The sequence below is a fragment of the Eretmochelys imbricata genome, chromosome 3 (assembly GCF_965152235.1).
Source record: "Eretmochelys imbricata isolate rEreImb1 chromosome 3, rEreImb1.hap1, whole genome shotgun sequence".
Lineage (NCBI taxonomy): Eukaryota > Metazoa > Chordata > Testudines > Cheloniidae > Eretmochelys > Eretmochelys imbricata.
The window spans coordinates 76,533,791-76,546,378 of NC_135574.1; the positions used below are offsets into that span (position 1 = coordinate 76,533,791).

The 12,588-nt window shown below is 46.2% G+C and overlaps 1 protein-coding gene across 1 annotated transcript in view; it reads right to left on the reverse strand.

The window, feature by feature from the left end:
- SIM1 (SIM bHLH transcription factor 1) overlaps positions 1-12,588 on the reverse strand; it is a 57,556-nt gene that overhangs the window by 39,205 nt on the left and 5,763 nt on the right. The window contains exons 2-8 of the mRNA XM_077811690.1: positions 6,361-6,443; positions 5,105-5,194; positions 4,717-4,825; positions 4,498-4,583; positions 3,065-3,264; positions 2,849-2,955; positions 1,591-1,738 (exon numbers count right to left, since the gene is read on the reverse strand). Of these exons, the coding sequence (XP_077667816.1) occupies positions 1,591-1,738; positions 2,849-2,955; positions 3,065-3,264; positions 4,498-4,583; positions 4,717-4,825; positions 5,105-5,194; positions 6,361-6,443 (823 nt within the window). The remainder of the gene's footprint in view (positions 1-1,590; positions 1,739-2,848; positions 2,956-3,064; positions 3,265-4,497; positions 4,584-4,716; positions 4,826-5,104; positions 5,195-6,360; positions 6,444-12,588) is intronic.

The following is a 12,588-nucleotide window of genomic DNA, read 5'->3' on the forward strand; positions in this document are numbered from 1 at the left end:
TGCGTGTGCTGGGTCAGTCTCCTCCTTCTCCAGTCTTGCCACTGCCGGGTAAGAGTGTTTACCCCTACTTTGCTTTGTTGTTGTTTTTAAGGCGAATCAAGAGGATTTTCCTAACTACCAGCTGTGAGTGTAGGAGTCCATCTACGAAGGAAAACAAGGGTTTTCCCCACACACAGGAAAGCTCACCCAAACCGAATTCGTAATTATTCCTCCATGAACACGGAACTCTCCAAATCGAATCAAGCACAGAATACATACTTTTATTGTCGAGTACAATTGCGAATGACCAGAGATTTAACTCTGCAATATTGGCACTCTTATTTATAAAGGAGCCTCCCCCATCCAATTAAGTGCACGCTCCTTAGAAAAGTACCATTCGCAAGACCATAGTCACTGTTTCCAAATAAACAACTTCCTTTTTATGTTTGCCTTAAAACACTAACTGCCAAAACGATAAAGTTACTGTGTGTACATTAAGCCCCCCCACCCCCCAAAGTAAGATAATTCTGCTTTAAGGCTGAAAATCTCGGCAGAATGTTCATCCATTGGGGGTGGGGGGGGGAGGAAGATTTAGCTTATCCATTTTCAATAGTTACATTTGATAGAAGAATGAAAAAATCCGCGTTGGACTACAAGTATGTACACGTGCAGGTACACTGCACTTTGAGTAACCACGAACGTTTTCTTCACTACCAAAACAAACACAACAGGCCACGGATTCGAATGACATATCACTTCTGCCAGCAGCAATCACTATTTCAATGAAAATAGTATTAATATCATCATAATAAATAAGTCCAGCCAACCTGCCGGAGGGAATTAGAACTCATTCATTGGACCTAGGTATTGCAGTTTATGCAGCAGGTACCATACAAGTCTGATACTCCTGCAATACCCAAGTACGATGGGATGAATTAAGAAGTACAGCCAAGATTTTCAGCATTAACTCTGAACCTTTTTGCCTTGGGGGAGGGGTAATGGGGGTAGGTTAAACTGAGAACCTTCTGGTCACTTTGTGGTTCAATATAAGGCTCACTCTCTCAGAACAAAAACGAAATCTCTGAGCTTTGATAGAGACTCTGGATGATATTAAGAACTTCAAACCCCAGATTTTTGAAAAGAAAAACAGATGTCCTGTTTGTTAAGTATAAATAACTCCGTACATTCAACCTCCCCCCCCCCTCTTTTTTTTTTCTGACGCTGCATTAAATTTTATTTAAAGCTGGGTACATTTAAACTGTAAAAAGAGAGCGAGAGGGAGCCGAATATGTGGGTGACAAACCACTAAATCTTTTCCCTAGCGAAAGGGGGGGGGGAGAAAAATCAGACAGGAACCTTTCATCGAGATGAAAGTGCTCCCTGGGTTTCCTCGCCAGCCCGGTGTGCGCGCCCTGGTCAGTTGCAGCACTGAGCGGATTTAGCAGACCTAGACCAAGAGGCAGGGAGAGACTATGGAGCTAGGTCTGTTCCAAGCAACGAGCTTCCCTGTGGTGGGGCAGGGCCCCTTTTTATCCATGCGTTTCCACAAGGCCTTTCCCCTCCCTCGCGCCTAGCTCTGCACAGTTTAGAGCAGCCCCTGGGCTCACTTACGTGAGGACGTAGTTGACGCTGACTATGCAGTGCGGCCGCGAGGACCTGCTGTTGTGCACGATGGTGGCGTAGCTCTGCACCCACACCCAGCCGCCGTGCTTGGCCAGGAAGCGGTAGTATTTGGTGGTCACCTGCCCTTTCACCAGCACTGCGGAAGATACAAAAGAAGGGAAGGGAGGGAAAGGACCTCAGCGGAGTACTGCTGCCCCTTGCAATCCTCCCCCCGGAGAAGGGTTACCCACTCACTGAAAAAGCCCCCGTTGCTTTTGTTAGCCAGAGCTCAGATAAAGGGCTACAGCTCCTTCTCAAGGAGGCTGGCTCAGGGCAAACGGGTGCTTTAGTAAAGGCAAAAATACAGATCCGAAGAGAGAGAGAGATCCTGCGCCCACTGAAGCTAATGAGGCAGCTCCCACTGACATCAAAGGTGCAGGCTTAGTGCAGATAAATTCACGTCCGGAAATTTCCGGATAACGGATCCCATCACTTATGTGTCTCCGGCCTAATCAATTCATGTCAGCACAGTTACAAAAACGCAACGTTCACGGAGTCTAAAGGAAGCTACATGCCACTAACTGTTTCACAATAATGAATAATAATGCACGGTCCACTACGGGGGGGAGGGGAGGGGGGAGGAATATTTTTTCTGATCTCTCGGTCATCAAGGTTTTTAAAAGATTATTTAAAATGGGTTTTGCCTCTACCTGTGCCCGTTACATTTTCTGTAAATTGGAAGAAATCTTACAGGAAACTAATATCTTTTTCATTTCCCCCTGGGTATTCATGTCAGCGTGATATTGAAATAAAAGTCGGATCTACGAATCGGAATACCACAGTTCCAAAGAAATGGTACATAGGAGTCGTGTGACAGTGTGGGGCCGGAGAAAGGGAGTCTGGCTTTTACTGGCACGCCGGTTTGGAGCTGAAAAAAGATTCCCGACTGAAATATCTGAGATTTGATCGGTTTCAGAGTAGCAGCCGTGTTAGTCTGTATCCGCCAAAAGAAAAGATTTGATCGTTTGAGTTCTTTCCTCATAACGGGTTGCTGGGGGAAAGCAGCGGTGAGTTAGAGACCCGCTGCAAGGACTCCTTGTGTATTACACTCCCGCCCCCGCCCCCCAGTCAGCCCCGATTTCGTCCTAGGTGCAAATCTAGTAAGTCCCGGTCTGGAGGGAGGAGGCGAACATCGGGCCTCAGAGGGGCTGCCGGGGCGGGGGGGGGAGGGTTACTCCCTGGTGCTTTAGGGAGCGGGACTCCTTACGCAAATGGTGAGCGCAGCGCAAGTGGAAGGTGTCACAGCCGTGGACGTGGTGGTAAAGGGTCTTCTCTATCAGGTCCTGCGGCTCGTAACCCGTCAGCTCGGCCACCCTGTGGGAGAGAGAGCCAGAGGCAGGCGCCAGTAAGTGCCCGGGCGGAGGGCGAAGCCTGACAGGAAAGCGCGGGGCTGGAGGCGGAGTTTCAAAAGCAGACCGGCTACCTGGAGTCTAAGAAGATGAGCTTCATGTCCAGGCTGGCCCGGAACATGAACATATTGCTGTGCAGCTTGATTTCCGTCACCGCGCTGGGCGGCAGCGAGTGGCCAACAGCGACCAAGCCGACGTTCTGGTAGCAGCCATCGAAGGGGGACATGTCCAGGCTGTACTGGCGGATCTTCAGGTAGCCGCTGCAATGAATGACCTGCCAGGCACAAGACAGGGACACGTCACGCCCTGCGTGCACCAAGGCAATAGCTCGCCTTTGAAAACACACCTAGGACACACGGGAGCGGGTGGGCACCTTAAAGGCAGCCGGAATATCTACCGCCTGCTGGAGAGTAGCGCTGGGTCACGGGAATTTGCCTGTTACCCTGGCCCTGGTGGAGGAACTGGACAGAGAGACGTTCTTTTCTCTACAGAACAATTCAGCGTTCAGCACCTGGTTCAAAGCCCATCCACGTCGGGGGGACGAGGGGGGTGTTCCAGGGATTTAAATGGGGATTGGGATCAAGGCCTAGCTATGCTTTTATCATCCCTCTAAACATTGCAACAGTCAGAAGGACGGAGAAGTGTCAGGTTGTTCACAACTGATATTGGTAATTTTATACACACAAGATGTATGTGAGTGCAGATTAGGGGCGTGTATATAGGTATATAAATATGTGTACGGCGTTCATTACATAGATGTGTATTAGACAGCATATATGTTATGGATATGTATGTACTATTACCTATATTTTGATGTTATAATCATGCTTTATTATAACGCCTTTTTTCTGCAGGAACTCAAAGCGGTGTATGTGCATTAATGAATTTAGTCTCACAATCATTATTCTTCCCCATTTTGCGGACAAGAAGGCTGACGCAAAGAAAGATGCTGGGAGGCAAACGTCACATAAGATGTCTGTGAGACACAGAACCCAGGAGTCCTGAGCAGAGTATATAAAACTAAGACTAGGAGGAGCTATGTAACAGGGCCTTAGTCTAGGAGAACTTCACCGAATTTGAAGAGTCTTTACAAACTTTTCTAAAAGTCCGGTCAAGTTCGCCCCAAGGTTTGCAATGGGTCAGCTTACCGTTTCCACAGCAACACGGGAACTTCCGTGGTTTTTGCTTGGTTTCTACTACAAACTCTGGCAAAACTTGGGGGGATTCGGCTGAGTTTGGCTTTGTGGCCTGTGCTCATTTATTTGCAACCCGAAGAGAAACTTCTGGGCCTGAACAGGAAACCCACACTTCAAAAAACGTCCTGCCAGCTGAAACCGCTCAAATGGGCTGAGGTCTCATTCTGACTGCTGGTCCCCTGCTTTCACACCGCAAAGACCCAGCAGCCTAGCCAAGCACAGACACATCCACATAGTCAGGGATTCTCTAGCATGCACTTCCCATCCTTCTGAGCAGGAACCGCTGGTGACTCCTGTCCATGTCCACGCACCTTGTAGCCCCCGCAGGTCAGCCCCGCGTTCCTTTTAGCCAAGACGCACTTCATCCTTAGGAAAAAGGAGCGCTCGATCTCGTATTCTAAGGGAAAAGGCAGAGGCACCGGTGAGAAAAGGGCAGGGGGGCCTGGTGGCACCTGATGGCTTCGCTTCCCCCGCAGAGCTCACACCCGCACAAGCGCGGAGGCCAAGCCGAGAGGGGGAATGTACTTTACCCTGCACGAAGTGAGAGTGGTAGGGCTGGTGAGCTGTGAGCACCGCGGTCATCTCGTCGTGATCAGCAGGGTGGATGTATTCGTAAATGCTATTTCCAGTCAGCTCTACCTGTGAAGGAAGAGGAGGGTTTCAACTTTCTCGCCATCGACATAGCGTGCGTGTGTAGCCGGCGCTGGATGTGGGGCCATCTGCTGCCGTGGTACAGCTCTATAAACACACAGACAATTACAGTGTCCTGGCTTTGTCTGGGTTCACACCACCTCTGGTTGAGGCAAATAGCTTAGAGGCAGCTGTACATCTCCTATGGAAAATACAGGGATATAGACAGGGGCATTATGCCCTATCACACGCACGCATAAGCCGCTAGTGGGTAACCTGTCCACTTACCTGTGATAAACCCAGATGAACGGAGGCCGTCTCTGAAATGTACATGATCTTGCCGTCTGGAGCCACAACAAATATGAAACCATCCAAGGTCTACAAGGGAAAGAAGACACCAGATATCTATGAACTACGTGTACCTGGGACTGATTTAGCAGATCGGGGATTCCAGCCTGGCTTTCATTACTAAAAGAGTTGGAGGATGGGAGGAAGCTGGAACATCCTTTCAGTAGATCCGCTTAAAAGGGGCAGGATATGAACATAACGCACCTCAAAACAGGGGACCTGTTTGAAATGGCTCTGTAACGAAGTGTGACAATGAATCAACCTAAGACTCCAAAGCAGCAAGAATAGAAGCTCCCAGCCTCTAGGGCTCCCAGCCTCGGCTTTGCTGACCGTTCCCCCTGGAGAAATACTGAACACTTGCACCCCCCACTTACGATTTCAGTAGAGATTTTAATTCTTACATATTTGATTAAGAGACTTCAGCGAGCAAGGGGCGATCTAAAACTCTCCACAATGTAAATAAAGTTTGAAACGGACAGAACTATTTAAAAGGCCTGTTAAGATTAGATAGATAGATGTTAATAAGTGTTATTTGTATGCACTGTGAGAAGAACAGGCCTCTGTTTATTAGAGGCTGGTATAAAATGCTACAAGACCCCACAGTACCACATGCCTGAATAGCTAAGATTATAAACACTAATATTCCTTTGTTAATCCTTTAGGCCACAGCGAGTTTTCAATTGTGTCCTAGCTGAATTAAGGTTTTCTGTGTCTTCAATTAATCAATGTTTATTCTAACTACCATGGGATCAAGGCTTTCTAAACTTTTATATGTGCTCCTCAAAATAGCCCCCTGAATCCCCTCTACGGTTTCTCCCACTTTTCTTTTCACCTTGCACCACTTTAAAGACGCGTCTTTGCGCTCACCAGATTGCTCAGAACAAGAAAACTACATTCACAAATCTCGTCAACCTGCTGACTGACAAGGCTGTTGAGATTAGGGACCAAATCAACCTACCACTTTCTACTTCGGACACGTAGAATGGCCACCAGCAAGTTGAGCCGCGCTGCGTAACCCACTGTACCGTGTGAGAAGCTAAGGATCGTGACAGATAAATTCCGCCACAGTTCTGGACTCTCCTTTTGTGAAGCACGTGAACAGTTAAAGATTAGACAAGGGAATAATTAAAAGCTCAGAATATGGTACGATCTCTTTAATCATTAATACCAAATGGCTTGCGTTTCCAGGCCAGTACCTGCAAAAGATGGGATCCCAGTTCCCGTCCAACATTATCCAAAGGGCTGGTTCGACTAGTGTGGCCCCAGGCTTCGCCAAGTCCTGTTTATTTAAGACACACAAAAATTAAGGTGAGACGACAAGATACAAATTCTCATTGGCCTGACAGGGCTGGTTGATTTGGTTTTCTTTGTTTTAGTTTCAAACACTTTAAAGCGTTTTCTAATAGCTGAATAAGCGCAAATAATTCCCTTGTTGATTGTTTTAAAATGTTATTTCCTGTTTGGGGGGATATCTATGCTGGAATTACCAGTAAAGTTCATTAATAAGAACTGAGTGAATTCAACTAAGCCAGGAACCGCTCCAGATAAAAACATTATTCGACCTGGACAATGGCTTCTAGAAAGTTGCTTCCTGGAACAAAAGGTAGTACAATATCTTTGCTTCTGACCTCACTGAAAAATGACAGAACAACACTGCCAGGTACCAAAATGAGACCAAAACAGAAGTATTTAATTTCAACAGAATGATGCGATTAACCGGACGTGAATACACTTCAGAATGATTTAAATGTTATAAAGCCAATGAAATACAGCATTGATGTTATTCAGTATTATTCGATTAGACAAAAGGATAACTCAGGTCTGTGAGTATTTTATTTAGTGTGTTTGCCGACTCTCCCAGAAACGAATGCTTTGTATTGTTTGCGCACAACCTCCCAAGAAATTAACAAACTGAATATGTAAACCAGGCTATATATTGAGAGGGCTTTAAAATGTAACCCTGGCCATCAAGATCACTTTCTGATTTGATCAGCGATCCGGTGTAAATCCCGAAGAAGGCCCCGATCCTTCATTCCTCACCTATTTATCGACTTCAATAGGAGCTTTTGGGTGCGCCGAGAATGCAAGATCGGACCCCTGCAGTGCATTTTATTAAAAAGTATTTCCACCTTAGCATATGCCAAGCCCACGAAAAGTAATCTACCTTTCCCGACGTCTTTCCGCAGCTGCAGTGTCACGACAGCACTAAGACACGCCAGGCAGTGCATAAATGTACTTCCGAAGCGGTCGGAGTTACTCACTAACCAAGGTACCAGCTCTCTCTTCCCAATCAAACCCTCTTCCCCACAACATACAAGGCCCTCTCTCTCCCACTGAAGGAATGACCTCTCTTCACCGTGAATGATCTGCTTCCAAATACTCTAGTTGGATTCGACAAGGAATCTCCCCGGACGTGGCTAATGTTTCAATTTGTGCTGGTTTTCCTATATGCAAAGGGCCGGATGGAACGGACTGTGCCGGAGTTAAAAGGCATTACCCATAAACAGTTTAACAATGCTGTTGCTGAAATAATTTCAACTTGGTGATTAAAGCCTTTTATGCTTACACCATTAAACAAGGCTTAGCGTGACCCCCCCAAAAAAGTGATTGATGGCAACGCAGAGCAAATCGCCACGAGGCGAACACGGGGTCCAAGCAGGGACAGCCTCCCGCAAAATTAGCCCTTCACAAACTCCTCGTGGCTTGTTTTTCGTTTATTCAGATGCACACAAACAAGGGATGGGAACGGAGGCGATGTGGAGCAGATAACTCCCCCTCCGTATTGACCGGGCTCACTTGGGTGTTTACACGTCTAAATAAAGCTAACGATTTCACCGCCGCTATTCAAACACTGAAGCGCCCACTCTAAGGCCGTGCATTCTCGGTCTCTCTCTCTCTCTCTCTCTCCAGCCATCCCTTCCTCCATTTCTCCTCTCCATCCCTGCTTCAACGGGCCAGAGCTATTAGCAGCCCCAGCCCCTCCTCGCTCACCATCTCTCTCCTACCCCTTTCTCAGTTCTCCACAAGGGTCTCTCTCCTTAAATTCCTGCTTCTTCCTCTTCTGTTTACATCCCTCCCCTCTTCAGCATGCCAGCATCTCTCTTCTCCTTTCTGCCTCTACGCTATTCTCTCCTCCTCTGCAAACGGGGTACTACCTCTCCTCTCCTCTCCTCAATTCTCCCTAGGCCAGGGGCCTCAATAGACTGCCTTCCCCCCTCCCTCCAATACGTACATCTCTGTCTCTATCCCTTGATCCTTCATCTCGCCAAATGCCGGCCGGCAGCAGAGTCCCTGGGATTAGTTCCTCCTGCTCAACAGCAGGTACCCAGTGACTTTCCACAGCCCCGGGGTAAAGGGCTATGGGAGAAGTCCGCACCTTGAGCGCTTCTGTAATAACTGACAATTGTGCTGCCCCCGAATGCAATCATCCCCTCTCCCCGTTAGACAGCAAGCGAGCCACAGACACAACTTAACTTCTAACCTTTGTGACTCCCCAAATGCCGTAGTACACGATTTCATTCATGAGACGGTGGCGGGGAAGATACTGTTTGAGAGCATACAAACTGCGGAAAGCGTGTGATCAAATTAACAGGCACCACATTCCCTCTTGAAATTAGCAAGCACTAACATCAAACCCTGCAAAGGCTGCATCGTTTCCAGAGAAAGACCGAAAATTCCTCTATGAAATTCTGATTCAGTACATGTTCAGGAGGTTTGGTGTGGTTGTGCTTAACAATAAAGCCCATTAAAGTGAGACAAAAAGCACCACTCCACATAAAATGCCCTACCCGGAGAACCAGGAAGACTAATTTCTGTATTTAATACAGCGGCTGAACTCCTTGCCTAAAGTTCTAAGTTGTTTATTAAGCCGAGTTAACGGATCTAATTATTCTGGTCCTAAAAGGGAAAATATCCCTATCCTTGCGGGTTAATGAATAGCCCATCTACATTACAGGTTAACTTTTTTTCAGGACACTTTTTTTTTTTTCCACGGAGCATTGCACTCCTTTTTTTATGTGTCAGGTGGAAACCTTTCGCTGTTCAGCTGTGTCTAAGTTAATGTTTTATAATTAAATGTTTTCACTCGTCTACCTGAATCGGCTTTTCGAAACCCTACCACATGAGACAGCTCTTTGTATTTTCCAGATGTTTCAGTGCTTTCAAGTTAGAGACTTTTTTTATTCACTGACAAATCCTTCCCGTCAGTCCCCCCCCCCCCCCCCCCCCATCGCTATCCTGATGCCCTTTAAAATTCTGTTTCTAAAAGGGTTGCGCAGAAAAAAATCTTCATTGATGTAACTTTTTTAAAAAAAAATAATCTGACTCTCTATTCGTTTTAACACCCAATTTCCTTTTAGCGAGGGGGGTAAACTGTGATTTCTTGCACTTGACCTACCGCAGAAAATTTTACAAATCCTTTGATTGTCTATTTAAAACAAAACAAGGAAATCAGTTTCCCTTTTGCTTCAGGATTACACTGGAAACAAGATCTAAAGATTCTCTTGTAATCTGGAGAGGCGAACAGAATAATAGGTTTGGAATAGAAACAAGCAGCTTTGTGAGGGGACGGATAACTAAAGCGTTTTTAGGCAAAGGATTTTCCCAGCTAAAGTGGCCGAAAACAAAGCAAAGCATAATCTATTTTGGACGATTTCCAAGATATGCCACATTAACCTTAGTAGATAAAATTTGCTTTCCTCCCCGAGCCCCCCACCTTTGTCAAAGTCTGGTTTATCATATTTGCATAAGTAGCCTTAGAAGGGATGTATCTATTATGGATCTAAGGCGCTAGCTGGCTCACATTTCATTTGAAAAATCTAGGCGAAGTTTTACTGTTGCTTTATACCTGATGCATTGTATTAAAATACCCCCTGACCCGTGGATTACCTCAATGGACTGGCTGCATGGGCTTTGTAATTTCCTGAAAATGAGATTTCGATTTATAAAACAAGAAACCAATTAGTAACCAAATGAGGCGAAGTAGATCCACTAAAATTGACCTAATCCCACAGGCACCATTTAAGCCAGTTCTTGGCGAATGAATGATGAGCCACAGTCTAGCGTGGGCTCAAGGCATCATCCAGCTGTGTTATTGCAAGCAGCAAAAATAAATTGATCGAGCTTTTCCTTCGGAATGAATTTTCTACTCTTGACAAAATATAGATTATATCCCCTACATAACAGCCTCCTCCACTCGAGGTTATTTCTTATAAGAATATAAACAATTTAGGCTACAAGGAAGTGTCCATCTTTAGGAGAGAGCAGAAGGCATTCTAGCCAGCCGGGAATGTTGCTTCGGCTATTAAACCAGTTTCAGCGCTTTGCAGGCATATATCATAGGACGCTACCATATTTGGGACTGAGGACGCTGATTCATTCTTTATTTTAATAACTTCTCTGTGGAAATGCATTTAACTTTCACACATTAAAGGCCACAGAAAACGTTTCTCTGCCTTTCCTGGTGTCAGTGTATTAGCCACATCAGATGAATCATAAGGGACCTTTCTGGGCTTTAAGAGGTTTCATTCCCATCCCCCAGACCTCTGGAGTTCACACGGACACCTCCTTCCTCAACGCTTTAAGAAACAACAGCTTTGATCTAACTATATTCATGCCCGCCATTCGATTGATTCAGTCCTTACTGCTAGCAACCAGGGGCAAAACTGGGCTGATAGATAGTTTCTGCCCAATGGCATTTTGGCTGCCATACCCGAGCGCTTATTTGCCATCCAAGGGCGAAGCCCCCAGGCAACGGTGGCAAAGGAATGGAAGAAGATATCCCTTCCAATTGTTTCTAATTTGATCTAGGAAAAAATAAAATCAACTAATTAAACCGGGAGAGGGGAAGGAAGAATGAGATTCCAAAAGGCACATCCATCTCTTTTGCTCTGGAAGATCTGCTAGGCCGGGAAGCTCTGAGCATCTGCAGCTCTGAAGCACCCACTACCCTCTTCCCCTTCCTTTGTTTGGGAGTAGTGACGAGGGGCTGGCTGGAGATGCAAGTCCTTATCTGCTTTGTTTTCACTTGCTGGCTTTGGAAATAATCATTTCCCCAATAAACTCTGGGTCAGACAATCCGTATTCAGCGGAGAGAAAACAAAACAACAACAAACTTCGCGCTCCAGTTCGGAATCACTCTCAGAAGTGCAGTAAATACAATGGTTAAGATGTGACTAGGGGTTGTGAATGCTTCAGTTTTGAAAGTTCCCATTCTCAGACACCTGAAAGGAGTTTTGTTTTCAGAGGAGTGGTGCTGGTCGCTACCGGAAAAATTAGACGCCTTTTTGCTATGCACTTTATCCTCGTTTACACTAAACTTTGTAAGAGTGTTTGGCCTTTGGTGGGGAATGCATTTCCAGGCTGCCCTCTAGAAGTCTATAACGTTGAATACAAAATTAAGCAATGCCAGCACAACCGTCCTCATGAAAAAAAAAAAAGTGCACTAAATATATGTTTAGTGAGGTGTGGGGGCCTACAGCCAGATAAATAAAGCAGCGATATGTTAAACCTATTTAAAATACGACCAAAATTACAATTCGAATAGAAATAACATCAGATTATTTTATAGCCTTGGGCCCCGATTCTGCTATCTTTAGTCAGGCAAAACTTTTCTTGAAATCAGCAGGCGCTTTTGCCTCAGTCAGGTCTTGATTCTGGTGCTCTGTACTGTCTACTGAATAAAATATATCCATCTACCCCTCCAACCCTGGACCAGATCTTGCACCGCCTACCCAACAAACGTCTCATGGAGTTAAATAGGGAGTTTTGCCTAAGTAAAGGCTACAGAATAGGACCCATCTATCTTGTGGTCCTTACTCCGGTAAAATATATAAAATCAATGGACTCGCCCCGACCTCAAAAGGATTGCTTTTTTCATAGAAGTGTAGGACTGGAAGGGACCTCAATAGGTCATTTTTGCCTGGGGAAGGACTGCAAAGCAAGCCCAACAAAGCGATATGATGTAATTAAATGAACATTTTAATAGGGAGGAGAGCACAGCACACCTGAATTCGATTTGTGCTGTTCTCTTTGGACACCTAATGTTCTTGCTTCGGATTTGTTTCCCTCTGCAAACCTGACGGGCACACGCACTCACGTACCCAGAGGAATGAAATGACACAGGCAGCCATTATAAGTGAAGCTCTAGTTCGAGGGTATTCCCAGTTGTCTGCTGCTTGGCAGACGGAGTCTCAGCGTCTTTGCAGTGGGACCCTACAAATGGCTGCGAAAGCCTGTGTGCGAAGAGGCACCAGGGAGGAGGAAGAAGGCTGCGCTAGGGGCCCGGAAGCCCAGGGACTGAGCAAAGTGCGTGGCCCACCCCTGTAAGCAGCAGCAGCAGCACCTGCCTTTCCCCATATGTTGCCTCCGTGCAGCCGGCCAGGTGAAGCCCCTCACAAAGCTGTATGAGTGCACAGGCATCTCAC